The 27,418-nt window shown below is 51.9% G+C and overlaps 1 protein-coding gene across 6 annotated transcripts; it reads left to right on the top strand.

Annotated features, from left to right (window-relative positions):
- The first annotated feature begins 27 nt into the window (after positions 1-27).
- IKBKE (inhibitor of nuclear factor kappa B kinase subunit epsilon) lies at positions 28-27,161 on the top strand. 6 transcript variants are annotated; one of them, XM_066261516.1, is made up of 22 exons: positions 28-331; positions 887-977; positions 2,324-2,438; positions 3,118-3,186; positions 3,653-3,782; positions 5,145-5,326; positions 5,782-5,942; positions 6,475-6,585; positions 6,864-7,043; positions 7,588-7,784; positions 8,545-8,609; positions 8,694-8,785; positions 8,940-9,026; positions 13,096-13,171; positions 13,287-13,399; positions 15,531-15,607; positions 20,897-20,936; positions 21,640-21,741; positions 23,130-23,226; positions 23,914-24,026; positions 24,224-24,295; positions 26,366-27,161. In XM_066261516.1, exons 3-22 carry the CDS (start codon positions 2,352-2,354, stop codon positions 26,397-26,399), a joined length of 2,085 nt encoding a protein of 694 aa, XP_066117613.1. In that variant the 5' UTR covers positions 28-331; positions 887-977; positions 2,324-2,351; the 3' UTR covers positions 26,400-27,161. The 6 variants fall into 6 exon arrangements, with proteins under 6 accessions (XP_066117613.1, XP_066117611.1, XP_066117612.1 ...); XM_066261514.1 differs by having other exon boundaries at positions 3,118-3,258; XM_066261515.1 differs by lacking the exon at positions 887-977 and having other exon boundaries at positions 3,118-3,258.
- Positions 27,162-27,418: the final 257 nt, after the last annotated feature.

Raw genomic sequence — 27,418 nt, 5'->3', positions numbered from 1 at the left:
CCTTCCTACCAGGGTGGCTGTGCTTGTGGCCGAGCTGCCTGTCTCTTTAAGAGAGAGAAAGAAGGAAATCAGGAAGTGTGAGAGAGCTGCTGGCTGGCTAGGAGGGAGCTGAGTGCTCACGCATGCACGGTGGGAGGGAGGCATCTCTCAGCTCCCAGCTCTTTCAGCCCCCTGGTGGCACTCAGCCACTTCCACTGGGCCAGTCTTTGAGTCCCTGGGACCCGTGAACATCAGGATGCTGTGGGCCCTGCCCATGGATAACAGCAAGTCCTGAAAGCTCCGGGGGTGCCACCCAGCCCCGCCAGCCTGCGTGCTCCACAGCTGAGATGTGGTGAGTGCACAGGGTCCTGGGAGGGGGGAGGGCAGCTGCAGGCTGGCACTCAGCTGGTGTCCGGAGCTGGTGTGTGCCCAGTGACTCTCCAGGCCCATGTCCCCTCTCTGTGTCTCTCTGCCACTGCTGGTGGCCCGGCAGTGCCCTGTGCTCCATCTCCAGTGGCCACCTTTGCAAAGGGCTGCTTGGAAACCAATGAGAGGCAGGGGGGCTGTGGCACAGAGAGCTACCGTCCACCTAAAACGCTCCTTTCCCAGCTCGCTTTGCCACTCCCCAAAGCCGGGTACAGCTCTGTCTCTACATTTTCTCCTGCCTGGCTCCTGGTGCCTGCCCTCACCTCTCCTGGGACCCTTCTCCCTGCCGGAGTCCTGGGGTGGAAGTGGCGGGGAGAGCCTCCTGGAGTAGCTAGGGAATGAGGCTGGAAACCCCCAGCCCTGCAGGGAGGGTGACAAACAGGAAAGGGTTAAAGGGCTGGGGCCGGTGTCCTTTGATGGAGGCTGAGACTCAAGCAGCACAGAGGGGTGCCTCTCATCTGCCCTCCTCTTTCCGGTGTAGCTCAGCTTCTGGACTTGCCACCGCCAGAAAGCATTAACACACACTTGACAGGGAGAGCCTCTGCCAGATCCGGGGCTGCTCAGAGCACGGGGTAAGTGCACTTGGCTGCAGCAGAGCCCCGGGAGGAGGAGGAGGAGAAAGGGGAGGTGGTGGGTGGGGCTGCTGGCTCCCTGGCTCCACCACCCACCCTCCTGCATCCAACCACCACTGAAGGAGCTCTTCCAGGCACCAAGGGCTGTGCTAGGGCTTCCCACCCCAGCCCCCTTCCTGAGACCACCTGACCGACCGGCTCATTCCCCCTGAGCTATTCATTGTCTTCAGGGAGCCCTCAGTACCTCAGTTGCTTCTGTAAAATGCAAAAACGAATACATTTTCTGAAACTAGGAATTGATCACTGATATAACAAATGGCCTATGGATGGCTCAAGGAATTGACATTCTTAAAATGTGCATTTAAAAATAAATTAATGAGGGAAGGTTCAAAGCCCATGTCCCAGGCAGGGTGACCTGAGGAATGAGAATCCTATATGAGGTCAGAAGAGGAAGCAGCCTCGTCTAGTCTGGCCATGAGCCTTTGACGGCGGTGGCCCTTCCCGTGCCCCCTTTCCCAGCCATGCCGTAAAGACCAGCCTGGCACTATTCAGAGGCACTGGGTCTAGCTTCATTCTGGAGCCAATTGCTTTGGAGGAACTGGTTTTGGAGAGAAGAGGATGGAAGCAACGATGAGGAACAAGGTTGCAGAGGGTTTCAGATTCTCCTCAGGACTCCTGAGCCCTGGGATTTGATGGTCTCCTGTCTCCTCCACCCACTACATGCACATGCACATGTGTATACATGCGCACACACACAGCTCTCACACTCACACTCTGCAGCAGTGCCGTTCCTCTCCACCCTGACCTGGCCGAGCTGGCCGCCTGGTATAGCTGTTAGCTCACAGCAGCAGGAAGTGGTGGACCAGGCGAGTGGGCGGGGAGGGGCTCCAGGCTCGTGTTGCAATCCTGGAGATTTGTGGTGGTGTGGTTGACGCTGTCTGACCTGGGGCCCTTCCTTCAAGCACATTTTTGCTTCCTGGGATAATCCCAGGCCTGAATGCCAAAACCCAGAATTCTCAGTGTCTGCAAGAGGTGACAGAGTAAAGGGTTTGTCTCTGCAGAATGGCCTGTTTCAGGAGGGGCTTGAGGGGACCTGGGAATGGGGACAGGTAGAATGCCCTGTGCTGGGATAGGCACCCGCTGTGGGCTGAGGCCTGGTGGCTGTGCTTCCTTTTAGAGAAGCTACTAAACCTTTCTGTGCTTCGTACTTCCCCTGCCCCTTGCCTGTGGATTGGCCACACAAATCCCTTCATGAGATTTTTATGGGCATGGCTACTGGTCGGGCCACCTGTGTCCATCCCAGGTCAGAGATGGACTCCTGGACCTCAATATGTTCTTCTACGCAGAAGGCAGCCAGCCAGCTGGGGGCAGGACATGCAGAGCACAGCAAATTACCTGTGGCACACGGATGACCTGCTGGGGCAGGGGGCCACTGCCAGTGTGTACAAGGCCCGGAACAAGGTAGGACAGAGACCTGGCCACCTCGGACCCCTCACACGTAGAAAACTATTAGCCTGATCAGCCCCCGGTGGGTACCCAGGGTGATGTGGTTGGGCAGAGGCCCCTGGACTTTGCCTTGTACACTCTGGGGTCAGGGGATGCTGTGGGTTTGGCAGAGGCGTGGGGTGCTGCAAAGGGCTTCCCGGCATGGCGCTTATGGTAGGCACAGTTTGGGACTGGAGAGAAAGAGATGAGACACAAAGCCAGCATCCAGGGAGATGACAGCAAATCTAGGAACAGCAGGGTGGGAAGTGGAGCTTGTTTGGGCTTTTCCTGCCTTTTTCGCAGAGCTTTGTTGAATACATGAGACATATCGTGCTATCTTGTCTGAAGAGCTGAAGCCAGCTCCTATCCCAGCTCTGCCGCTAACACCAGGAAGAGCTGGCTGCTGTTGTTGTCAGTTATAATAGTAACAACAAACCATCCCTTGCAGAGCACCAGGTGTGCCAAGGCCTTGTCACGTCTCAGTGCTGGACTGACTGTGAACCCTCTGAGCAGGGAAGGAGCTGAGGGTGGGGGCCCGTCCCCATCCAGGCTGTCTTTGCTCATTCGTAGCGAAAGGCTGGCAGAAGAGGCTGAATGGAGGTCTGGGGGGTGCTTCCCAGGGCAGGGGTGGGACTTCTGTTCTCCCCCACGGCAGAAATCCGGGGAACTGGTTGCTGTGAAGGTCTTCAACACCGCCAGCTACCTGCGACCTCGCGAGGTGCAGGTGAGGGAGTTTGAGGTCCTGCGGAAGCTGAACCACCAGAACATTGTCAAACTCTTTGCAGTGGAGGAGACGGTGGGTCCGGTGCTTGTTTGGAGGAGGATGGTCTTGTCCTTGACCTTCACAGACTGGGAAGTGGCGGGTCACATACTAATAGTGACTTGGTCACATGCTCATCAGCAGGGCAGTCAGAACAGCAACTTGTAGAACGGAGTAAAGAATGTGAGGGGTTGGAGCAGCACATGGGAAAGTAAGGACAGGAAGTGGGGCAATAACCAAAGAGGGCTTCCTGGAAGAGGTGACCTCAGACTCAGGTATGTGAGATCAGTGTAAGGCTGAGGAGGGAAAGCTGGGCCAGAAGGTAGAATCTAGAGAATGAGGGCTTTTGGCTCTAGGCTGATTCACCTCCTCTTGAGGAAGGGGAAGAGATGTGCCCTCCTCCCCAAGCCTCCCTCTGTCCCACCTGCAGGGGACCAGCCGGCAGAAGGTGCTGGTGATGGAATATTGCTCCAGTGGAAGCCTGCTGAGCGTGCTGGAGAGCCCTGAGAATGCCTTCGGGCTGCCAGAGGATGAGTTCCTGGTGGTGCTGCGCTGTGTGGGTGAGCCCCTCCCTGGCTCCCATGGGAAGCCCCCTGCCCACCTCCGACCAGCCACCAGCATGGCCCTCAGTGAAAGCAAACTCCCAGATGGGTGCAGCACTTCTGAAACAAGTATCCAAATACAGAAGAACATTTCATGTAAGAGGCATTCCATTCAGACCTGGGACAGACAATGATGAACAGACAGAGAACCCTGTGTCTGACTTCTGCTGATCAGCAGTTTAAAACTCCAACTTAAAAATAACATTTAAAACAGGTTGTACACCAACATTCATAGCAGCATTATTCACCATGGCCATGAAAGAACCCAAATATCATGAATAGATAAATAAGCAAACAAATTGCAGTCTATACATATAATGGAATACTATACAACCTATAAGAGGAATATAATTCTGATGCATGCTACAGTGTGGATGAACCTGAAAGACATTAGGCTAAGTAAAATAAACAAGACACACAAGTACTGTAGGACTCCACTGATGGGAGGGACCTGGAGCAGTCAAAGCCACAGACAGAACGTAGAACAGGGCTCACCAGGGGCTCGCAGGAGGAGGAATGGAGAACGATTGTTAATCCGCAGTTTCTGTTTGGGAGGTTGACAAAGCTCTGGAGATGAAGGGTGCTGATGGTTGCACAACAATATTACCGCACTTAATGCCACTTAACTGTAAACTTAAAATAGTTAAAATTTTAAATTTTATGTTAAGCATACTTTAATATTTTTCTAATAAAAATTTTTTAAATAAAAAATGTTAAGGACCTAAATATCATAATAAGGCCCCAGACGGTTGGCTCCGTGGATAGAGCATCTGTTCAGCGTGTGCACATCCTGGGTTCGATCCCTGGTCAGGGCACACAAGAAAAGTGACCACCTGCTTCTCTCCCCCTCTCTTTCCCCCTTTCCCCCCTTTTCTTTCTCTTTTCCTCCCTCAGCCAGTGGCTCGATTGGTTTGAGCTTGGCCCTGGGTGCTGAGGACAGCTCTGTTGAGTCTAGCATTGGCTCCAGGTGGGGGTTGCTGGGTGGATCCCATTCGGGGTGCATCATTCAGGAGTCTGTCTCTCTATCTTACTTCCTCTCACTTAAAATAATCATAATAATAAACAAGGAGGCAATGCCATTTTCAAGGGCCCAGAGCCACTGTTCCTGTTGGTTTCTTAGACACTCCCTATGGACCTCCTCCCCCCAGGTGCGTGGGAACCCCTCCTTTGCCCTGTGCCCATCTCTGTCCTGGTCTTCCTGCGGCCCTGTCAGCCTGCGGGAACTCCGTGTGGATCCGAGGACAGCTTCCCTCTGAGATAAGCCCCAGACCCTGGACTTCTCCCAGGCCAGAGCTACCAGCAGCCCCTCTCTGTCCGCAGTGGCTGGCATGAACCACCTGCGGGAGAACAGCATCGTCCACCGCGACATCAAGCCGGGGAACATCATGCGTCTCATGGGGGAGGAGGGGCAGAGCATCTATAAGCTGACGGACTTTGGGGCCGCCCGGGAGTTGGATGACGATGAGAAGTTTATCTCCGTCTACGGGACAGAGGAGTACTTGGTGAGTGGGGTACTGGGGACCCGGTGTCTCAAGCTGAGGGCCACCCCTGCAGCTGGTTGCCCCTTACCTTCTGAGGGCCTCTGTCTCATACCCCTGCATCCAGCGAGATTAGATTTCACCTTCCACTATCCAGTCAGAACTCACTGTCTTCTAAGATGGACCAGGCAATGTCGCAACCTTCCGGCCCCCCTTGTCCAGTTACCTCCCACCTCCCTGACCTTATCCTCATGGAGGATGGGGCACCGCTGGTCACCACCTCTCTCCCGGAAGACGGTGGGCAAATGAAAATGCTCTGTACAGGCCGACTCCAGGCCAGTGTCTGAGACGCACAGGAGTTGGATTCTGATGGTTCTGTTGCTGCTGGAGGGCAGAGGAGGGTCTGATGGGAGGCTCGGGGCACGGGGCGCCCCTGTGCGCCTCTCCCTCCATGGCCGCCCTCTGGTTCTCTCTGGCAGCACCCTGACATGTATGAGCGGGCAGTGCTTCGCAAGCCCCAGCAGAAGGCATTTGGGGTGACTGTGGACCTCTGGAGCATCGGGGTGACCCTGTACCATGCCGCCACTGGCAGCCTGCCTTTCGTCCCGTTTGGTGGGCCACGGCGCAACAAGGAGATCATGTACGGTGGGCCGCGGGCAGGGGTCAAGGGCCCTGGGTCTCCCCTCACTGGCCCCACTATGTCTCCCATTCCACCTCTAATGCTGGGGTCCCCCTCTGGCCTACCCCCCTGTCTCCTCTGACAGTCGTGATTGGCTGATGGGAGACTGATCAGAACCCCTTATCTGAGTTCAGTGCTCCCATTTACCTCTCCTCCCCCCCCCCCCCATTGGCTGCTCACCTCGTCTCAACTGAGGCTCCGGGGCTTGTCAGGGGCAGAAGTAGGGCAGACCGAGCATCCAGATCCCGGGTCCACGGTCCTTCCAGGTTTTCTGCTGTCTGCTGCAGTCCTAGCTGGGGATAGCTAGCACTGCTCCCGCTGAGTGCAGGGCCCAGGGCAGAGAGATTTAAGGCTGACTCGTGGGAAGGTCCATGCACCTGCCCTGGGCACGGGGTCAGCGTGTGGAAGCTGTGTGCAGTCAGAGAAAGGGCAAGGAGCCCATGACGTGTGATGGTCTGGAGCTCCCACTGACCTGGGCCTGCTTCTTACCCAGGTACCGGATCACCACGGAGAAGCCGGCCGGGGCCATTGCAGGCACTCAGAGGCGGGAGAATGGGCCCCTGGAGTGGAGCTACACCCTCCCTGTCACCTGCCAGCTGTCAATGTGAGGGCGCACACAGACCCGAGTCTGGGCTGGGTATCTTCTCTCCACTGAGGTCTGTCCCGGCATGCTGTCCGATTGGGTCCACCGAGTTCCCTTTCTGACCTCAGTCTTTCCATCCGGACGCTGGAAGGCCCTTCCAGCCCTTTCTCCCCATCCCAGCCTGTTTCACCACCTTAGTCCTGGCTCTTCAGGACGTCCTCATGGGATGCCCCTATCACCTACTCAGGGAAGACCAGTCTGGGCTCCCGCCCCTCACAGTCTCCATGTCCTCGGGGCAGGGGACTGCAGAGCCAGCTGGTGCCCATCCTGGCCAACATCCTGGAGGTGGAACAGGCCAAGTGCTGGGGCTTTGACCAGTTCTTTGCAGAGACCAGTGACATCCTGCAACGAGTCATCGTCCATGTCTTCTCGCTGCCCCAGGCAGTCCTGCACCATGTCTACATCCACGCCCACAACACGTAAGGGGCACCAATGCCGGCGGCTCAGAATCTCCTCCACCCAGACAGCAGGGCCTGTCCGAGGCAGCACTCTGGTGGGGAGGGCGGGGGGGGGGGTGTTTGGATGTGGAAGCTTCTGGATCCAACCTTAGTTTGGAAAAATCCTAGTTCCACAAAGTTAAAGTGAAACGGGCTTTCTCGCTACTAGATTGCAGAGACTGCGCAATTTACAATGCTACTGTGTGTTATAAATCCTGGGGTGTGTGTGTGTGTGTGTGTAATGTTATGAGACTAGGTGAATTTTAATGGGAAGAGGTGCCAAGGCCAAGGGTGGATATTCGGGCTCCTGAGCCCTGTTTCCACTGTCTCCACCCACTCACTATAAAACACGAGCTCTACCCTTTGTCCATCACTGATAAGAGAGAAAATCCCAGTCCCTTCCTCTGAAAAGCTGAGCCTTCTCCATGGATGAAGTCTCAGCTGGGGTGTGGGTCACCCTGACCACAGGCTGCCGGCTGATACTTCCTCTCCTCCCTCTGTTCCCCCTCCACCCCGGTATGCCTAGGATAGCCATCTTCCTGGAGGCTGTGTACAAGCAGACCAAGGTGACCCTCCAGAACCAAGAGTACCTATTTGAGGGTCACCTCTGTGCCCTCGAGCCCAAGCTCTCAGCACAGCACATCGCCCACACGACAGCCAGCAGCCCCCTGACGCTGTTCAGCATGCCCATCGAGACCCCCGAGGGGCTGGCCTTCAGGGACCGTGAGTAGAGCCACACCGTCTGGGTTCTGTCTCCTCCTGCCATTCTCCTTCAGGAGGCAGGGTTCACATCCAGGATATTATTGATTCAGCTTCTCTGTGGGTGTTTCTTTGGGCCCACAGAGTGCCCCAAATTCTCGGTTCTAATTTTGCATACGCCTTTGAAATGCTATGTGACGCAGGCTGGTGGCTTGATGTCCCCAGGCTTCAGTGTCCACAGAGCTGTGAAACTTCAATTGAAACAGGGAGATCTGGGTTTAATGTGCTCTCCACCATCTGCAATTGGTGGGGAGCTTCAGACGGTTTGCACTGGAGGAAACAAGAGCCCAAGGTGCCAGAGACAAAGGAAAGTGGTCAAGGGTCCAGAGCTTTGTCCTCCAGGTTCTAGCAGAAATATCAGTCCTTTGCATTTGAATAATGCCAATTTCATCCTCCTACTCGGCTCTCTCTCCAAGGCTGGGAAAGAGAATTAACCTTAAAACTCCTGGGCACCAGGGTAAAAGGTTTGGGCCCGTTTTCTGGTTGTTAAGACAGGGGCCTTGGGTATGAGGCTGTAGTTCTCAAGTATGGACACAAGGGGGCAGTGAGGGACTGCAATTGTAAAGAAGCCCTTTAAAGTGTATTTAAGGCTTGAAAGGTGGAGGTTCTAGGAACTGGAAAGCTAGGTGGTGAAGGGTTAGTGTGAGCCAGGAATAAATAACAATGATCTCGAGTTCATCCAGGGCCACAGAAGCAGCCCTTCACACAGGGTCTTTGTTTGCAGCTGCTCTGGACATCCCCAAGTTCGTGCCCAAAGTGGACCTGCAGGCAGATTACAACACAGCCAAGGTTAGGGGTGGCCCTGGATGGCAGGGAGGAGATTCACACAGAGGCAGGGGGTCAGGAACTGACCTTGCCTACCTGTGTTTTCAGGGTGTGTTGGGTGCTGGCTACCAGGCCCTACGGCTGGCACGGGCCCTGCTGGCTGGGCAGGAACTCATGCTTCGGGGGCTGTACTGGTTTGTGTGAGTACCCTGAGGCCTCGATGCAGAGGGCAAGGTGGGCAGGCGGGGTAGGCCAGGTAGCCCAGACCCTTCCACACCGCGCTGGAGCCAGGCCGCGGGCACGGTGCCCTTGGTCACCGGGAGAAGGCTCTCTGACTCCAGCTGCCCTCGGCAGGGAGACACTCAAGGCCACCTGCAGGCGGACACTGGAGGTCATGAGGACGGCCCTCCTCTTCCTCAGCAGCAGCCTGGGCACTGAGAGGTGGGTGTCCTGCCCTGGGCCAGTGGCCGCAGCAGGCTGGAGGCCAGCTGAGACCCCTCAGCCCTTCTCTTTGTTTCTCGCCCCCAATACTTCCAACAATGCCCCTCATTTCCCCTCACTGGGAGAGCCACCTTCCCTCCATGCTGGAAGAGTCAGGGCACTGCCACCATGCCCCTCATCCCCACACCCCCAGATGACTGCAGTATCTCCCCCACCATCTTATACCTCAGCTCCGGGGCAAAGGGGCTCATGGGGCACTGCCTCTCCGGGTACCAAGGCAGCATCCCTGCCCTGGGAAGAGGCCCCTCCCGAACTGCCACCTCTCACCCGCACCAGGCCCCAGAGCAGGACTCCAGGAGATGCATGCATGGCCACGCATGGCCTGCAGGACACGATAGAATGACGGTCCAGGTGGTCTCACCTCCACGCGCCTTCTTCAGCTTCCTCTGTGCTGTAAACTGCTCTTGCCCTCTCAGGTTCCCTGCCCCAAGCCTGGGGCCTCCCTGCCCTCTACTCCTCTGACTGGGCTATGTGGGGGGAGTGGGTAGAGAAAGGGAGAGACTGGGGAGGAGGAAACCACAGGAAGGTCTGGAGGTGAGAAGCAGGTAGACCCCAGGGAGCAGGTGAGAGACAGGGTTCTGCAGCCCAGAGAGGCTGGCGGTGGCTGGAGCCTTTCCCACTGGGAGGAGACATGTGGTGACAGAAGAGCAGAGACTGAACCAAACATGCCAGATGTCCCCACCCCTCAGGTTCCCTGGCCCATACCCTAAAGGAAGGTCCCCGGAGTTTCCCAGCAGCGACTGACTCACTGCAGCCCTGGCTCTTGGCAGCGACAGCCTGATGATGGAGCCACGTGGCAGGGGCAGTGCGGGAGAAGGGAGAGGAGTGCTCCAGGTGACAGGGTTGGAGTCCCTGGCACGGGGACCCCCTTCGGACCGACAGAGATGAGGGCAGAGCTCTGGCCAGGGCACAGAGAAAGGTCCTGGGGCAGATGTGGTACCAGGCACGCAGATATGCTCCCTGGAGGGAGGAGATCGACTTCCCAGGCATGTGACGGGGGCAGGATGATTGAGCAAAGGGAAACTAGAGGTGGGTTCAGGCAACCACAGAGATCTTCCTGGAAGAGGTGAGGCTTTGGGGGCCAAAATGAAAGAATATCTCCGGTTAGAAGATCTTATGCAAAGAAAGAAAAGGGGAGTTTGAGAGGTTAGTGAGGTTTAGTGAGGCTACAGGCATGATGGAGACAGTCAGTTCAGAGTGAGGTTGGCATAGGGAATAGGGCTGGGAAGAGGAGGACAGAATGCATGGAGGTCCTGGAGGGTCTGGTTGGCAGGTTGGACCCCAATAAAATGACCTGTCAGTCTACTGTAGGTTCCTGAATGGGAAAGAAATGTGCAGAGAAAGCATTTGAAGTTATTTGTCTGTCCACTTGCCCTGGACCCAAGGGTATGGAAGTGACTGGCCAACATTGGGCGGGAGTTCTGCATCTACTGTCCTGGCTTTTTTTTTCCTTTCAGTTTCCAAGGCCCTCTCAGAGGCATGGTATCTCAGAGAGATCAAGGTCAGGGGAGTGCCTGCTTTCAAGCATTTTCTCCCAACCTCCCAAGGAGTTTGGGGGCACAGAGAGCCCTGAGCAGGGGTGGAGGGCCAGGTCCAAGCTCCTGGCAGAGCTTCTGCTGCTTTTTCAAAATGTAAGGATGGGATGGCCTCTGAAGCCTCCTGGCTCCAAAGCTTTGCTATCCCATTCTTTTTTTTTTTTTTTTTTTTTTTTTTTTTTGCATTTTTCTGAAGCTGGAAACAGGGAGAGACAGTCAGACAGACTCCTGCATGCGCCCGACCAGGATCCACCCGGCACGCCCACCATGGGGTGATGCTCTGCCCACCAGGGGGCGATGCTCTGCCCATCCTGGGCGTCGCCATGTTGCGACCAGAGCCACTCTAGCGCCTGGGGCAGAGGCCACAGAGCCATCCCCAGCGCCCAGGCCATCTTTGCTCCAATGGAGCCTTGGCTGCAGGAGGGGAAGAGAGAGACAGAGAGGAAGACGCAGCGGAGGGGTGGAGAAGCAAATGGACGCTTCTCCTGTGTGCCCTGGCCGGGAATCGAACCCGGGACCTCCGCACGCTAGGCCGACGCTCTACCGCTGAGCCAACTGGCCAGGGCGCTACCCCATTCTTTGTGAATACCCTCGGACCTGTAGACTTTTCTAAGATCTGAAGCAATAGCTCCTCCCACAGTGGAATCAGAAATATTTTAATAAGCTGAATTCCATGTTTGGAGGAGCCGAAGTATCTGACACAAAGTGGCTGCCATTGCCTAGCCTGGAACTCATCTCTCCCTCGGCGCCTGCCTCCTGCTTCCAGCTCCCCACGACAGGCTTCCTTGGCAGGTGTCCTTGCCTTTGTCCCAAGGCTCCCTGGTCCTTTTTGGCAGCTGTTGCCATCTGGCAGCCAGAACTGGCTCAGGGAATTCCAGGGCTGTCCCACACACCCCCCCCAAAAGTTTGCGTTCATGCCTAGTCAAACCCTTTATTTCAGAGGTCCTATTTGATCCCCACAAACACCTTATTAGGTAGCAGGAAGGAGATGTATCTCCCCATTATATAGATGGGGAGCTAAAGTGGAAAGGGTCACACAGATGGTCAGTGTGACAGCTAGGACTAGGACTCAGACCAATGTCTCCTGATTCCCTATCCAGTCTGACTGGGTCCACCTCGTCTTCTGCCGTCAAGTATCCCACGTCCCCAAATCCATTTACACTCAATAATTCATTCAAAAACCGTGTGTCAAGTAACCACGTTGTGCTAGACACTGTGCTAGGCGCTGGCAGTGTGAGCAGCGTGGGCAGCAGCCCTGCCCTCGTGGCGCTGCCACTGGCTTCCTCCTCCCGCCCCCCTCCCCTCCTCCCCTCGCCTTCCCCACCATTCCCAAGCCAAACACACAGGACTCTTTTTCCTTATTATTGTTATAAAAACAGTATATACAAATTGTTGAAAGTGGGAAAATACAGATAAACACAAATGAAATTAAAATACCATATCCTACCACCGGAGATAGGTCATCACACCGTAGTAGTATATACCCTTCTCTAGTATAAATATACATATTCACCAGCGGGGGAGTTTCCAGTACTTGCTGTTTTGTAACCTGTTTCTCTCAGCTACTGAGCTCCCCCCACCATCAGACATTTTTATCTGACCTAGTGATCAGTCATATTTAAAAATTTGAATTATCCCCCAAATTTTCTAGCTGGTTTTATCCAAACCGGGAACCCACCTAAGACCACACTGCATTATGTTCCTTAAGTCCGTTTTAATCTGGGCAGACTGCTCCCCCACCCGTCATGACATCAACTTGTTGGAGGGACAACACCCATTGTCCCCACCTCTGGACTCAACTGCACTTCCTCTGGATGTCATCTGGCTTGTTCTTCTTTGCTGGCACATTCTAGCAACTGAGCATTCTAAAGGGTGGATGTATTCAAGGCAAACTTTAGGCCGAATCAGGGATGATGCTGGGTACACTTTATTCCTGCCACCCCTGGGTGAGCACAGCCTGATCTCTCTGCTCTACAGTTCCGTTTTCCCTGGGAAAGAACCAGCGTGCTGTTAACTTTGATGATCAGCATGCCTTAATCATCCATCAGTGATTTTAAAACCATGCCCAAGTGAATAGTTTCACTGAGGGAGTATGATGCTAATATTCCAAGTCCTGCCACATTATTGGCTGGTATTCCATAAAATACAGCTTTTCCCTCTCAGCAAGCTATTGGTCATCATGAAATACATTACGTACTGGAAAGGAGCTAATAAATTCTTTTTCTTTAGTTACAAATTTTCCAAGTAAGGAGTTCATTAACAGCTGCCTTGCATTGCAGACCCTTGAATTTCCATAGAGTCAAGTTATCCCAGTCGACCTCACTCTTGATTCATCAATGTTCAACAGTGTCACCACTTGGGCGAGTAGGAGCCCCTTCAACTTTGTTTCCTCTGTCCCAACCACAAAACTCCCCAGACACCACACAGGCCCGCCAAACTCTCCCAAACGTGTCCTTTCTCTGTTCTCCCCTGAGGTTCAGCAACATGGCTGGGATGCCCGAGATCCAGGAGCTGAAGGGGGCGGCGGAGCTGAGGGCCAAGCTGCGGACGGTGAGTGAGGCCAAGGCGGGGGCGCCGTGGGGGGCGGAGCTGGGGGCGTTCGCCCCTCCAGCTGCGGTCAGAGCCCTGAGCTGAGGACCCCGTGGTCTGCCTTTCTGCCTTACAGTTGGCGGAAGTCCTCTCCAGGCTTTCCCACAACATCACAGAGAGACAGCTGACCCTGAGCAGCCTGAGCTCTGAGCTGGCGAGGGACCGGGATCAGGTACATGAGGACAGAAGGTCTGTGGGATTTACCTTCTTGGTGGGCGGGGGCGGGGCGAGGTGCACAGCTCGAAGGGTCCAGTAGGCCTTTTAGGCCTCGGCCTGCTTTCTGCCTTCCAGTGGCAATGATGCTGGGGAATGGGGTAGTGGTGGTGGAGGTCTGGGAAGAGTCAAGACCTACCCCTCGGCAAGCATCAGGAGTCCTTTCCCCATCTGGGAGTTTAGAATGTGAATTCAAAGTCTTAGCAGGTGCAACAGTTCTAAATAAAAGAGACTAGTTTAGTTCCCTTTCTCTTCTGAGCCCTTGCTTTGCGTCAGACCCTTGCATAGGCCCTCCTACTTATATATCATCTCATTTAATCCTCATGACAATAACACTACTATTAGGCCCCTCACGGGTTAATGTGCCCTGAGTCACAGCCGGTAAATAGCAAGTGGCGGAAGTCAGGCATCAGGTCGGGTTTGCCCACCTCCAAAGCCCACGTTCTTGGTATAACCCAGGGAGGTACCACCCTAGCAACCCGTTACCCCTTTCAACAAACATAAAATGCCCACTCACCTGTGGCCTGGAGTGCCCACCCCGAGCAGGGCACTTTCCTCAGTGCCTGCCCAGACCCATTCTCCTGGGTCCTTAATTCTGAATTTAAAGAGCTCTGAAACCTGCAGGGCTTTTTCTTAACTGTTTTGGCTGCAAAACCTGAACTAGGCCAACATGAGGATTTCTTAGTCTTTTTTCCTCCCACTTAGAGTGGGCATCCTCACGGTTCTCTGCAGATTGAATGTATTCAGTGAGGGCTGCTGCCCCGGGCCCTGCGAGGGTATTCCACAATATAGTGTATGGATATGAAATTACCTTTCTCAAACTAGAAAGCAGCTCTGACTTCGGAACACATCCGGCCTGAGCCTTTTGAATAAAGACTGATCTGCAGTCTTCACCCCGTGTTCTCGGGAGGGCAGGCGCCTGGGCCTCGAGAGCCCTGGGAACAAGCTTGCCTCTGCCCAGAGCCCGGCTCCAGAAATAGCTGAGCCGGGGTCACCAGAGGAGCTGCAGGAAGTGGAGCTGAGTAGGCCTAGAGTGAGGAAGAACCCCCCCCCACACACCAGCATCTCAAAGTGTGTGTGTCCAGCCTGAAAAGGGAAGGCAGAAACAATAATGACCTTAAACTGCAGGCCGAGGAGGTCGTTGGGCAATCGTCTCCCACATTCCCTGCCTCCAGGCAGGGCTGAGGATATTGATTCATTCTTGTTTTAAACAAGGATTGTTAATTCAGCATTTAAGTTCCTTCTATGTGCTGGGAGTTGGATATAGCAAGAAGGCGCCACTTCCGCCCTTTCCAGGAGGCCAGAGGGGGTGTCTTCTCCACTCCCCCCCCCTGCTGTCCCGGGCTGTCCCTGCCATATAGCTACTCTCGCCATATAGCCCCTCTCCTGTTGCTTGTCCTGCATGGCCTTTTTTTTTTTTTTTTTTTTTTTGTGACAGAAGCAGAGAGAGACAGAGAGAGGAACAGACAGACAGGAAGGGAGAGAGATGAGAAGCATCAATTCTTTGTTGCAACACTTTAGTTGTTCATTGATTGCTTTCTCATATGTGCCTTGACCAGGGAACTACAGCAGACCAAGTGACCCCTTGCTCAAGCCAGCGCTTTGGGCTCAAGCTGGTGAGCTATGCTCAAACTAGTTGAGCCCGCACTCAAGCTGGAGACCATGGGGTTTCAAACTTGGGTCCTCTGCATCCCAGTCCAACGCTCTATCCACTGTGCCACTGACTGGTCAGGCCTGCTTGGCTTTTTAGTCTGTCTCATCTTACTAAACTGTGTGTGTGTGTGTGTGTGTGTGTGTGTGCATGTGTGTGTGTGTGTGTGTGAAAGAGAGAGAGAGAGAGAGACAGAGACAGAGACAGAGACAGAAAGAGATAGACAGAGAGAATACATATGAAAATGACAGATGGCTGGCTGGCCCCAAGTTGCCCCAGAGAGCTTAGAGACAAGAGAGTCAGTCCCACTCCAGATTGCCCCCTAAGCTGGTATGGAGCCTCTTTCTAGAGGCAGACAGCTCCTCCTGCCTCCCACAGCCATCCCCACCCCCTCATCAGTGTCTACTCTGTGCTGTTTGGTTCTTTCATCACCTGGTCCCTGTCTCCTGCCCACAGCATCCAGCAGATTCAGTGTTGCTTGGACAGGATGTACCTCATCTACAAACAATTCAGGAAGTCCAGGATGAGGCCAGGTGAGCCGAGAGGAGAGTCCACATATAAGTGAAATTATGTGGTATTGGTCTTTCTTTGTCTAATATCTCTTAGCATAATAACCTCTAGGTCCATCAATGATGTCAGAAAAGATTTCATTCTTTTTTATGGCTGAATAATTTTTCATTGTATATGTGTACCACATCTTCTTTATCCATTCGTTTATCAATGGATACTCAAGTTGCTTCCAGATCTTGGTTCTGTAAATAATGCTGCAATGAACATAGGGATGCATATGTCTTTCTGAATTAGTGTTTTGGATTTATTCAGATAAATACCCTGAAGTGGGATTGCTAGATCATATTTTTAATTTTTGAAGAATTTCCATACTATTTTCCATGGTGACTGCACCACTTTACAATCCCACCAACAGTGCAAAGGGTTCCCTTTTCTCTACATCCTCACTAAGATTTGTTGTTTGTTGATTTATTGATGATGACCTTTCTGACAGGTGTGAGATGATTTCTCATGTGGTTTAATTTACATTTCCCTGATGATTAGTGACATTGAGCATCTTATATATCTATCGGCCATCTATATGCCCTCTTTGGTGAAATATCTATTCAGATCCTTGGCCCATTTTTAAATTGGATTGTTTGTTTGTTGGTATTAAGTTGTGTTTTTTAATATATTTTGGATATTAATCCCTTTTTAAATACATTATTGCCAATTTTTTTTCTCACATTCAATGGGTTGTCTTTTCATTTTGTTGATGGTTTTCTTCACTGTGCAAAAATTCTTTAGTTTAATGTAGTCCCATTTGTTTATTTTTTCTTTTGTTTTCCTTTCCTGAGGAGACATATACAGAAAAAAGATTCCTAAGAATAATGTCAAAGAGTTTACTACCTGTATTTTCTTCTAGGAGTTTTATGGTTTGAAGGTCTTCCATTTAAGTTTTTTATCCACTTTGAGTTTATGACTGTATGTATTGTAAGAAAGTAATTCAGTTTCATTTTTTTGCATATGTCCAGTTTTCTCAACATCATTTATTGAAGAGATTGTCTTTGCTAGTTGTATATTCTTGCCTTTTTTTTTATCATATAATAATTGACCTTATAGGTGTAGATTTACTTCTGGGCTCTCTATTCCATACTGTTGATCTATGTGTCTGTTTTTAATGCTAGTACCATGCTATTTTGGTTACTATAACCTTGTACTATAGGTTAATATCAGGTAGCATGATACCACCAACTTTGTTTTTCTTAAGATTGCTTTGGCTATTTGGGGTCTCTTGTGGTTCTATATATATAAATTTTAGAATTATTTGCTCTACTTTGTAAAAAGTGCTGTTGTTATTTTGATAGGGATTGCATTGAACCTGCAGATTGCTTTGGGTAGTATGGATATTTTAACAATGTTAGTTCTTTCTATCCATGAGCATGGTATATGCTTCATTTGTTTGTATCTTCAATTTCTTTCTTCAGTGTCCTATAATTTTCCAAGTACGGGTCTTTTACCACCTTGGTTAGATTTATTCCTATGTATTTTTATTTATGCAATTGTAAATGGGATTGCTTTCTTAATTTCTCTTTCTGATAATTTGTTATTGTTGTATAAAAATACAATGATTTCTGGCTATTAATTTTGTATTCTGCTACTTTACTGAATTAATTTATCAGTTCTAATAGGATTTTTGTATCTGTGTTGACTCTTTAGGGTTCTCTGTATATAATACCATGTTATCTGCAAATATGTATAATTACAGTTTTATTCTTCCTTTCCAATTTGGATGCCTTTTATTATAAATTCTTTTCTTGTCTGATGTGGGTAGGACTTCTTAAACACGATTATTAAAAATATATTTGGCATTCTTTGTTTGTGCTAAGTCTTTCCAATCCCCTTTACATTTGCAGCACATCTTTTTGGAAGGTAATTTTTTGACCAAGTGAAATGTAGTCTTACCAAAACAATAAAACTGTGTTGGATGGGAAATTATTTTTACACTGCTTCAGTTTTTAAATTTTAATTAATTGAATTAATGAAAATAAAATTGTACTGCCCCAGTTGCACTAGCCCACCGGTCAAGTGCTCAGCAGCTACATGTGTCCTGTGGCCATAGTACTGGGCATTCAGATCTAGATGATAATCTTCCCTCCTTGGGAACTCAATCCTGCCTCTGTGTCTGGCATCCGAGGGGGTAGGGAGGGTAGCACAGGAGATGGGAAAACTGAGGCATTCCTGTTCTTGGAAGCGAGCAGGGCTCTGGGCTCAGCAAGGCTGGCTTGACAGTCCACTGTTGCTGTGATTTTAGGAGAACCTCAGACGCCTTTCTGCCTCCATCACTGGAATTTGATAATCCTATAATCACTACCCTTCTGAGCACCTTTCATGTGCTGGCCACCGTTTTACAGGCTGTGCATGTTCTTGGTTATTGAATGCTCATAAAAACTCCAGGCACCGTTAGCCCTTCCACTTTATAAACAAGAAAACTGAGACACAGGCAGATTAAGTAGCCCAAGCAATTTAGGTCCAGCTTCTTTTTTTTATTTCATTTTTTAATTAAAGTTTACATTCAATATTATTTTGTTTTAGTTTCAGGTGAACAGCATAGTGGTTAAACAATATTAGATTTGACAAAGTGTTCCTGCAATATTTTCAGTACCCACTGGGCACCACACATAGTTATTACACTATTATTGACTATAATCCCTATGCTGTACTTGACATCCCAGTGACCATTTTGTGACTACTAATTTGTACTTCTTAATCCCTTCACCTTTTTACCTCGTCCTCCAACCCTCCTCCCTCTGGCAACCATCAGCTTGTTCTCTCTATCTATGAGTCTGTTTCTATTTTTTTCATTCGTTTTGTTCTTCAGATTTCACATATAAGTGAAATCATATGGTATTAGTCTCTGTCTGATGGAGGTGTTTCACTTAGCATAATACCTTCTATGTCCATCCACGCTTAGCAAATGGTAAGATTTCATTCTTTTTTATGGCTAAGTAATATTTCATTGTATATATGTACCACATCTTAATCCACTTGCCTATTGATGGGGACTTGGGTTGTTTCTAGATCTTGGCTATTGTAAATAATGCTGCAATGAACTTAGGGGTGCATGTCTTCTTTTGAATTAGTGTTTTGGGTTTCTTCAGATATATTCCCAGAAGTGAAATCACTTCATTATAAGGCTGTTTATTTTTTATCTTGGAGGGCCTTTCATGCTGTTTTCCACAGTGGCTGTACCAATCTGCATTCCCACCAACAGTGAATGAAAGTTGCCTTTTCTCCACATCCTTGCCAACACTTCTTGTTTGTTGATTCATTGGTGATAGCCAATCTGACTGGTGAGAGGTGATATCTCATTGTGGTTTTCATTTATATTTCTCTGATTAGTGATGTTGAGCATCTTTCCATATGTCTATTGGCCATCTGTATGTCCTCTTTGGAGAAATGTCTGTTCAGGCCCTATGCCCATTTTTAATATGGATTGTCTGGCTTTTTGGTGTTGAGTTGTATGAGTTCTTTATTTTTTAGCTATTAAGCCCTTATCAGATTGATTGATGAATATCTTCTCCTGTCCAGTGGGTTGTCTTTCATTTTGTTGATGGTTTCCTTTGCTGTGAAAAAACTTTTTAATGTGATGTAGTCTCATTAATTTATTTTTTGTTTTGTTTTTCTTACCTAAGGAGATATATCAGAAAAAAATATCACCAAGAGAAATGTCAAATATTATTATTATTTATTTATTTATTTATTTACAGATACAGAGAGAGAGAGTCAGAGAGAGGAATAGATAGGGACAGACAGACAGAAACGGAGGGAGATGAGAAGCATCAATCATCAGTTTTTCGTTGCAACACCTTAGGTGTTCATTGATTGCTTTCTCAAATGTGCCTTGACCGTGGGCCTTCAGCAGACTGAGTAACCCCTTGCTCGAGCCAGTGACCTTGGGTCCAATCTGGTGAGCTTTTGCTCAAACCAGATGAGCCCGCACTCAAGCTGGCGACCTCGGGATCTCGAACCTGGGTCCTCGGCGTCCCAGTCCGGCGCTCTATCCACTGCGCCACCACCTGGTTAGGCAAATATCAAATATTTTACTGCCTGTTTTCTTCTAGGAGTTTTGTGGCTTTGAGTCTTACATTTAAGTCTTTAATGTATTTTGAATTTATTCTTGTATATGGTGTAAGAAGTTGGTCAAGTTGCCTTTTTTGCACGTATCTGCCCAATTTTTCTCAACATCGTTTATTAAATAGACTGTCTTTACTATATGTTTTTTGCCTTCTTTGTCAAATAGTAATTAACATATAGGCAGGGGTTTCTTTCTGGGCTCTGTATTCTGTTCCATTGAGCTGTATTTCTGTTTTTATTTCAGTACCATAAAGTTCAGTTGCTTTTAATCACCTTATTTTACAGGCTCAGAAGGAGTTTCATTTCTATGGTCTTTAAGAGTCCTTTATTAAAAATTGAAAATGAACCAGGAAGAATGACCCTGGGAGTGTTGAAAGATACCATTCTGATAAATGCTCGATAGTGAATAATAGGGCTTACTCACTACCCTCACACCTTTCCTGTGTGTTACATATGACAGATGAGGAAACAGACTCAGTGAGGGGAAATCACTTGCTTATAGTCCCCTGCTAATAGGAGGCAGGGCTGGGACTTGTCACTTGGACTTCACAAGTGGCTAGCTAGCTGGGAACAGGGCCCAGATGAAGAGCCCAGGAAGGGGATTCTGTTACTAAGGGTATGGAGAGGAGCCAGCAAGGTAACCTCTTCCCCGGGAAGCTACTGACCTGGTGGCCCATTTCCTTAAAGCCCAGGAGGGGGCAGCATCTCCCCAGTGCAGAGAGCATCCGGAGGTGCCCAGGCAGTGAAAAGGTCAGCCCTCTGGCAGACGTGACTGGCCTGAGAAGGGGCAGTAGATGGTGGGGCCTGGCTTGTTCAGCTCTCTGCTGCAGAGCCCAGCTGGCTGTGCCTGCAGCTTGAATGTTTATGAATGATTCCAACAGGCTGTAGGCACCAGTCACTCTGGGAGGGGTGTCGGCTGAGGGGCCGGCCTGACCAAGCATCCTTCAAGGCCCATTTCATTCACCACTTCCCACCTGAAGCATTAACCTGCCCCAGATATGTCCTTCCCTTGTCATAGCACAATTTCCTGAGCGCTTGGTCAGTCCTTCTGTCCTTCCTGGCTCCACTGGGCTGTGAGTGCCTATGGAGGCAGGTTCAAGCCAGGCTGCCTCCATCTTTGCAGGTGTCTCCCAACCCTTGGGCCATTCCATTTTGTTGACTGAACAGGTGATATCATTTCTGTCTGTTTCCTTCAGGGCTTGGCTACAATGAGGAGCAGATTCACAAACTGGATAAGTGAGTGGCCTGCCCCTCGGCAGGAGGGTGAACAGGAGGGTGGGTGTCACAGGGCAGAACGATTCTCTGTGTCAGACAAGAAGTGGTGAAGGGCCCTGCTCACAGGCCAGAGCTGGGCAGGAGGACGGTGGGATAATTCTGTCGGGGACAGTTTGCTGGAGCCAGGGAAGGAGATCGTGCGGCTGAGTTGGAGGGAGCTTCCTCAAAAGCAGTCATGCTGAAACTGGGTTTACTTCTGAACGAGATTGTTTGTAGGATCTCCTTCGCCACTTGTCCTCACTGATTTACCACCTACTGCTTCTGCCTCTGCCTGCTCTTTCCTCTGGGCTTCCCTCCACTCCTCTGTTTCCTAGGCTGTCGTGACCGGGGTGCCCTCCCAGATTTAACGCTTACTTGGGGACTAATTCCCCCAGTCCTGCACCCACCCCTGACCCCTACACTCCCACACACACTTTCCACAGTCATCTCGCCTTCCCTCTGTGGACTGAGCTTGAGAGTGTGTGTGTTCTCCCACATCTCCCTGTTGACATGTGCTGTGTGCTGGCCACGCTGATCTCTGCAGCCCCGTGTGAGCACCGGAGAGACAGCCTGCTGTGACCGGGGGGGCTGGGCATTTGGGTGGTTGAGACGCAGGCATGCCAGGCCTGTGCTCAGGTGGCTCTGACTGCTTATTTTTCTGCCTCGATTTCCCTGTTCTTTTCAGGGTGAATTTCAGTCATTTAGCCAAAAGGCTCCTGCAGGTGTTCCAGGAGGAGTGTGTGCAGAAGTATCAGACATCCCTGGTCATGCATGGCAATCGCATGAGGTAACATATGAGTTCCCTCCTAAGTGCATGGACCCAGGTACTTCCTGGCCTCACCCTTCCAGGCTCAGACAGCTCGGCTTTGCAGAGCCCCTACTGAGGAGAGGTGGCAGTAAAGGGACAAAGACAAATAAATGGGTCGTTTTGTAGTCCTGGGTGGCCGTGTAATCTGCTGGGTGATTTCTATGCCTTAGCTTATTTAATCTGTGCAGTAATACTATGGCCCATCTTGCAAATGAGGAAACTGAGGCTCAGAGAACAGGGCACTTTCTCAATACCACACAGCTAGCAGGTAGCAGACCTAGAATAGTATATGGTGTGACATTCCCTAAAATGTGGATTCTTCCCTTGGCCCAGGTGGTCCTGTTGGGAAGCCCTCCCTCTCTGAGGGGAACACAAGGTCCCCTGGGATGAGAGCGAGTGGTCAGGGAAGCAGGGACAGACACGCAGAGGCCCTTAAATAGGACCCGCTCCCACACTGTCCCGGAGAGGAAGTTGGATTCTCCCTTCTCAGACAGCCCCTCCCCCCTCCCCCTACCTGCACAAATACTGGTCCCTCATGAGAAGGGAGGGCATTTCCCAGGTGCCGTCTGTTCAGTCCACAGGACCTGTTTGCTTGTTGTGGGGCTGAGAGACCGAAGCCCCCACCACACTCACGTTAGAATATCAACACCCCACTCCCTCACCCCCACCCCACCCACCCCAAATTCTGATTTCATTGGTCTGAAGGTGGCTTGGGTATCAGCGGTTTAAAAGCTCCGCAGGTGATTCTAATGTGCGGCCGGGGTTGAGAACCAAGCCCTGGTTTAGCCCCTCTGGACTTGGTTTCCCTTTTGTGCAGTGGAAAAAATGGTCTTGCTCACTCCTTCCACTTAGAGAGTGACATTATGTAAGAGCCTTGATCTTGATTTTCTCTGGAAATGGGAGCATGAGGAATCCCCGTATAAAGTGTGGGCTGTCCTCGGCCACTCTGGAGCCTGATCTGGCTGCGTGCACATCCTGACCGGCCTAGGTGACCCTGCCCGCTTCTCGGTGGCCCTGCCCATGGCTGGGTGGCCCTGCCTGCTTCTGGGTGACCCTGCCCGCTTCTCGGTGGCCCTGCCCATGGCTGGGTGGCCCTGCCGCTGCTGGGTATTTGCAGCTCCGTGTGGTTGTGATGGGACTCACCAGCCTCTGTGAGAGCACAGCACACTTCGGTGGGACAAGGGGCAGTTGAGGGCACACACAGACGGGCAGAGGCCGTGAGGGAGTTAGATGCCTGGGACCCGTGGGCCCCAGCCTCTGCTGTCCTGAAGCCCCTGCTCCATGTCTGTGTAGTGGCCCAAACTACACAGCGGGGCAGCCGGTGAGAGCTGCAGGCCTGGCCCTGATTCTCTATCTGCTCTCTCCAGGGTGGTGCATGAGGCCAGGGACCACTTGCGCCTGGTCGCCTGCTCCGTGGCTGCCTACAGCACAGAAGCCCAGGGGGTCCAGGAGGGCCTCAGCAAGGTGCGAGATCTTCCCGGGAGCCCGGGGCTGCTCCGTGGAGCCTCATCAGTCTGGTGCTCCGGGGACATGCCCCTGCTCTGGGCAGAGCTGCCCTGCACCAAGTCCAAGCGATTTGGTATTGGTGGGTAGTCTCTGACCCACACAGGTGCCCTGAGGTAGGGATGGAGAAACAGTGGGAGGCACTTTCTAGTGATCTCAGACTGAAGGTCAGGGCAAAGGCAGAGCCTCCAGAATGCGGGGACCTCTTCCTCACACCCTCCACAGGCCGGGGGCTCCAGGCCACTCCTGAGAGGGACAGTGTGAACTCTCCTTGACCTTCTGATCTGCCTTCTGTAAATAGCCCAACACAGGCAGCTGGAGAAGCCACCTGCTTGCCAACAGGAACCGAGGAGGGCACCAGCCTGGCTCCTGTCCCCCGCCCCCCCCCCACTCGGGCTGCTTCCTACACCCCCACCCTCCCGTCTGCAGCTCCTGGTGCACGTGTCACTAGGGCTGTAGGTTAGACTCAGGGAGGACTTGCTGCCTGGATCATTAAATCCAAGCACAGACAGTGAAGGGCTCCAGCATCTGGGTGCTCCAGGGACATGGGCTGGGGGCTGTCCTGTTACCCTCTCCTGACCTCCCCCAGCACCTCCCGCCACAGGTGAGCTGGCTCTTCCCTTCTGACTGAACTGTGGTTCCCTTCAGATCCTTGACTGGCTGTCCCACCAGCTCCTTCAGGACAGAACAAAGGCAGCTCAGGCCTCAGCAGGCCCCATGGCTTCTTATTCCTGTCCTGCACTCAAGGACCTGGGCCTCCAGTAAGTACCGGAGAGAGGGATGTTCCGTGGGGGGGGGGGAGTGAGGGGGGCTCAGGTCAGGGCCCGCGGGGTTTTGCCTCACACCGGGCCTAGAAGGCAAGAACAAGAGAGGCCTGGTGGCAGGTCCCAGGTCAGGGGCCCCGCCTGGGCACCTTCGGGCTCGGGAACAGCCTCCTCTCTGCCTCTGCCTTGGACAGCATGGAGGAGCTGTGTGAGGAGATGAAGCTGCTGGCCTTTGACCTCCAGGACAACAACCGCATCATTGAAGGGTAAGGAGTCCCGCTGCGTGCTGCGGAGGCCTGGGCCCTCAAGCCGCCTTCAAGTCAGGGACATACGCAGGTGTGATGACAGGTGTCCGTTTTCCAACAGTTACTTTGAAGCTTTGGATTGTCCGCAGGTGAGTCACCGGCCTCTCAAGGTGTAGACTTCCACTGTAATCTTGAGAATATAGTGCAGTCAGAGATGAAAATTTCATCTAATTTTAAGCAACTGTGGGATATACAAAAGAGAACTCATTTGACCCTGATGCTAACACCGTTCTCAGTGAGCCAGAGCTGCGGCTCAGGGCGCATGGATCCGTGGCTGTGAATGTGGACTCTGTCCGGTACTGCCCCAGACTGGTCCTGTAACCTTCCTTAGCCTTTACCCCAGCCTCGGAGTGGTCCTGCTTCTTCTCTGTGTCCTACGCCCGATACTGAGGCAGGGAGCCTGGCTTAGTTGCTCGAGGCCCTGTTTCTCTGGCCTATGGGGCTCCTCTTCTGGGCAGATGGTCACAAGGCCATCCGGGCTGCTGGCTCAGCGTTAGACACTCTGCCTCATCACCTGAGCAGACCCCCTCCTGAGGGGTCAGGGGTGCCGCAGAGGGTGCTGCGGAATACAGCAGGCTCAGACTTTTGGATTCTGTGCACCAGTAAAATTCACAAAAGAAAGTTGGAGGGACCAACTTCTCATGCAATCAAACACATTTGAAGGGGAAAGATCCTTGCCATCTAGTAGTCTCACTCCATAAAGCACATTCTAACACCAAAGAGCAGGAAGGACATAACCTCAGAATCAAGGATGGTCCCTGCCCTGAAGGTCACTGGGCTTGCTCACATACAAATACACACGTGCAGGCGAGGGTGGGGACACATCCTCACCATCCTGATGTCTGTCACAGCCCCGTTTGGGAACCGGTGGTGTGGTGGAAAAATTCTGCAGAGATTCCAACAGGATTTTTTTTTTTTTTTAATTTTTTTTTTAATTTTTAATTTATTCATTTTAGAAAGGAGAGAGAGAGGGAGAGGAGAGAGAGACAGAGAGAGAGACAGAGAGAGAGAGAGAAGGGGGAGGAGCAGGAAGCATCAACTCCCATATGTGCCCTGACCAGGCAAGCCCAGGGTTTCGAACCGGCGACCTCAGCATTTCCAGGTCGACGCTTTATCCACTGCGCCACCACAGGTCAGGCCTCCAACAGGATTTGACTCCTGACTCTGCTCCTTACAACTACGGGACCCTGGGAGGTCTGTTGGGCCTGAGCTTCAGTTCTGCCTCTGCAATACAGGGATAATGAAGCCTACCGCCCAGTGTGGCCGTTGGCATTAAACAGGATGAGATCTCCAATGTGCTGAGGAGGGAGGTGAGGGCATGCAGAAGGAGGGCCTTGCTAAATGTAGGTGTTCCCCCGAGGCCATGGCAGTCTGGGAGGCCAGAATCCGGCAGGAGGCAGGGGAGCCAGGAGGCACTGTAGTTGACCCCAGAATTTCCGGGGGTCCCTAGGTTGAGAAGTATCTCTTACATCTCCCATTCCAGCAAGGGGCGAAGCCATCCTCCTAAATTTATACCCTCGAGAAGGAGATTTGACAACTTCTTGGAAAGCCTTTCCAAAACAGCCCTGAGGGGCAGGAAGTTCTAATTTTAGTGTTGACATTAATTTTTCTTGTGTGATATGTAGCCTATTTACAGATAGCTCAGAACTTTATTTTAGTGAATTTTCACTTCCTTGTTCAGAGCTGTAGCCAGAGAACCTAAAGAAACTATTTGAATTCCTTCCCCCCCCCCCCTCCTAACTCGGGCTACACTGGATTTAGCAGGAGAACTTTTAAAAGTGCAGATGCCTGGGTCTTACCCCGGAAACTCCAAGTGTGGCCCAGATGGGGGATTTCTACAAGCTTCCTGGTGACTCTAATGTGTAGTGGGGTGAAAACCACAGAGTTCTCGGGGGGCAGGAGGCTGCCCGAGGACCACTGAGCACGTGAATGACTTGGGGTTCCTGAAAGCTGTGTCTGGCCCCGGGGAGTGGTTTGCAGGCCCCTTGCCTTGGGTGGGGGGGGGGAGCTGACCTGTGCCTTTCCTTACAGGTTAAGTCGGGCCCAGTCGGCCTCTGATGTCTGAGCTGTGTGGGGGTGCACGAGGCGTCCTGAAGCATTAGAATCGTTCAAACACTGCGCTCCTGCCTGCACTCTGGGACCCAACACAGGACCATACCCGTTCCCATCTCATCAGCCTACCTCCCTCCTGGCCAACAGCTGGGAGACGTCACCAGCATTACCTTCCACTGCCTTTCTGCGGGAAGCAGCACTCAGAACCTGGGGCGCCAGACCGCCTGTCAGGACCCAGTGCCCGGGCTGACCCTTGTACCTGATGTGGGCTCAGGTACAGCTCCTCCGTTGCCCTGAGGTGTGCAGCCCAGCCTCGCAGCCCTGGGGAGAAGAGGCCCTGGTAGTGCTGCAAGGGCTCCCTCCTTTGGGAACAGAAGAGGAGGCCTCCTGGGGGTTCCCCAGGGTGCTGGGTCAGACGGCCTGATTTCAGTCTTCCTTCCTCTTGAGGTGTTTCTCATTGAACACATAGCCCTCTCTCCTCTCCCATGATTTCTGCGGGTCACCTACTTAGCCAGTGGCATCACGGGGTCTGATTTTCTTTCTGCTCTTGGTCTAATGGAGACCAAGATTAAGCGAATGGGTGGTGGAGGGCGGATGCAACTGTCCGAGGACCCTTCCCCTCTCTCTCCCTCCAAGGTACCCCCAGTTCTGGGATTGCAGTCAGCCGGGGTCAGAAACAGCCATGCCATTTATTAGCACAGGCCTGTGAGTCCAAAGCCCTGAGGGGATAAAAGGCTTGCACCTTTGAAAAGTGAATAAACGTGCCTTCTTTTTATTTCTGAGTGGCTGTCATTGGGCTGTGCGCTGGGCAGGGGAAGGCTGCTGGCGGCTGTGCTTGGCGTCCCAGCAGGGGTGGGTGGGGCTGTGAGGAGGAGGGCTGGGAAATGGAGGCCAACGAGTCACTTCCTGATTCCCGCCTTTCCCCTAAATGGACCCTAATTTCAGGGAAAAGCCCAAGGAAGGTGGCTCCAGCCGGGAAGGCTTGCCTTCCTGGTCCTCTCTCCTCCCGACTCCTGTCATCTGGGAAGAAGC

The sequence above is a fragment of the Saccopteryx bilineata genome, chromosome 2 (genome assembly GCF_036850765.1).
Source record: "Saccopteryx bilineata isolate mSacBil1 chromosome 2, mSacBil1_pri_phased_curated, whole genome shotgun sequence".
NCBI classification, from domain to species: Eukaryota; Metazoa; Chordata; class Mammalia; order Chiroptera; family Emballonuridae; genus Saccopteryx; species Saccopteryx bilineata.
This window is presented reverse-complemented; position numbering and strand designations above follow the sequence as displayed.

Excerpts from the sequence above, each read along its gene's own strand:
- IKBKE (XM_066261515.1), top strand. The coding sequence starts at position 2,352 with ATGCAGAGCACAGCAAATTACCTGTGGCACACGGATGACCTGCTGGGG. Across the intron at positions 5,943-6,474 it reads CGGCGCAACAAGGAGATCAT|GTACCGGATCACCACGGAGA; the intron begins GTACGGTGGGCC and ends CTTCTTACCCAG. Across the intron at positions 13,400-15,530 it reads CAGGTACATGAGGACAGAAG|CATCCAGCAGATTCAGTGTT; the intron begins GTCTGTGGGATT and ends TCCTGCCCACAG.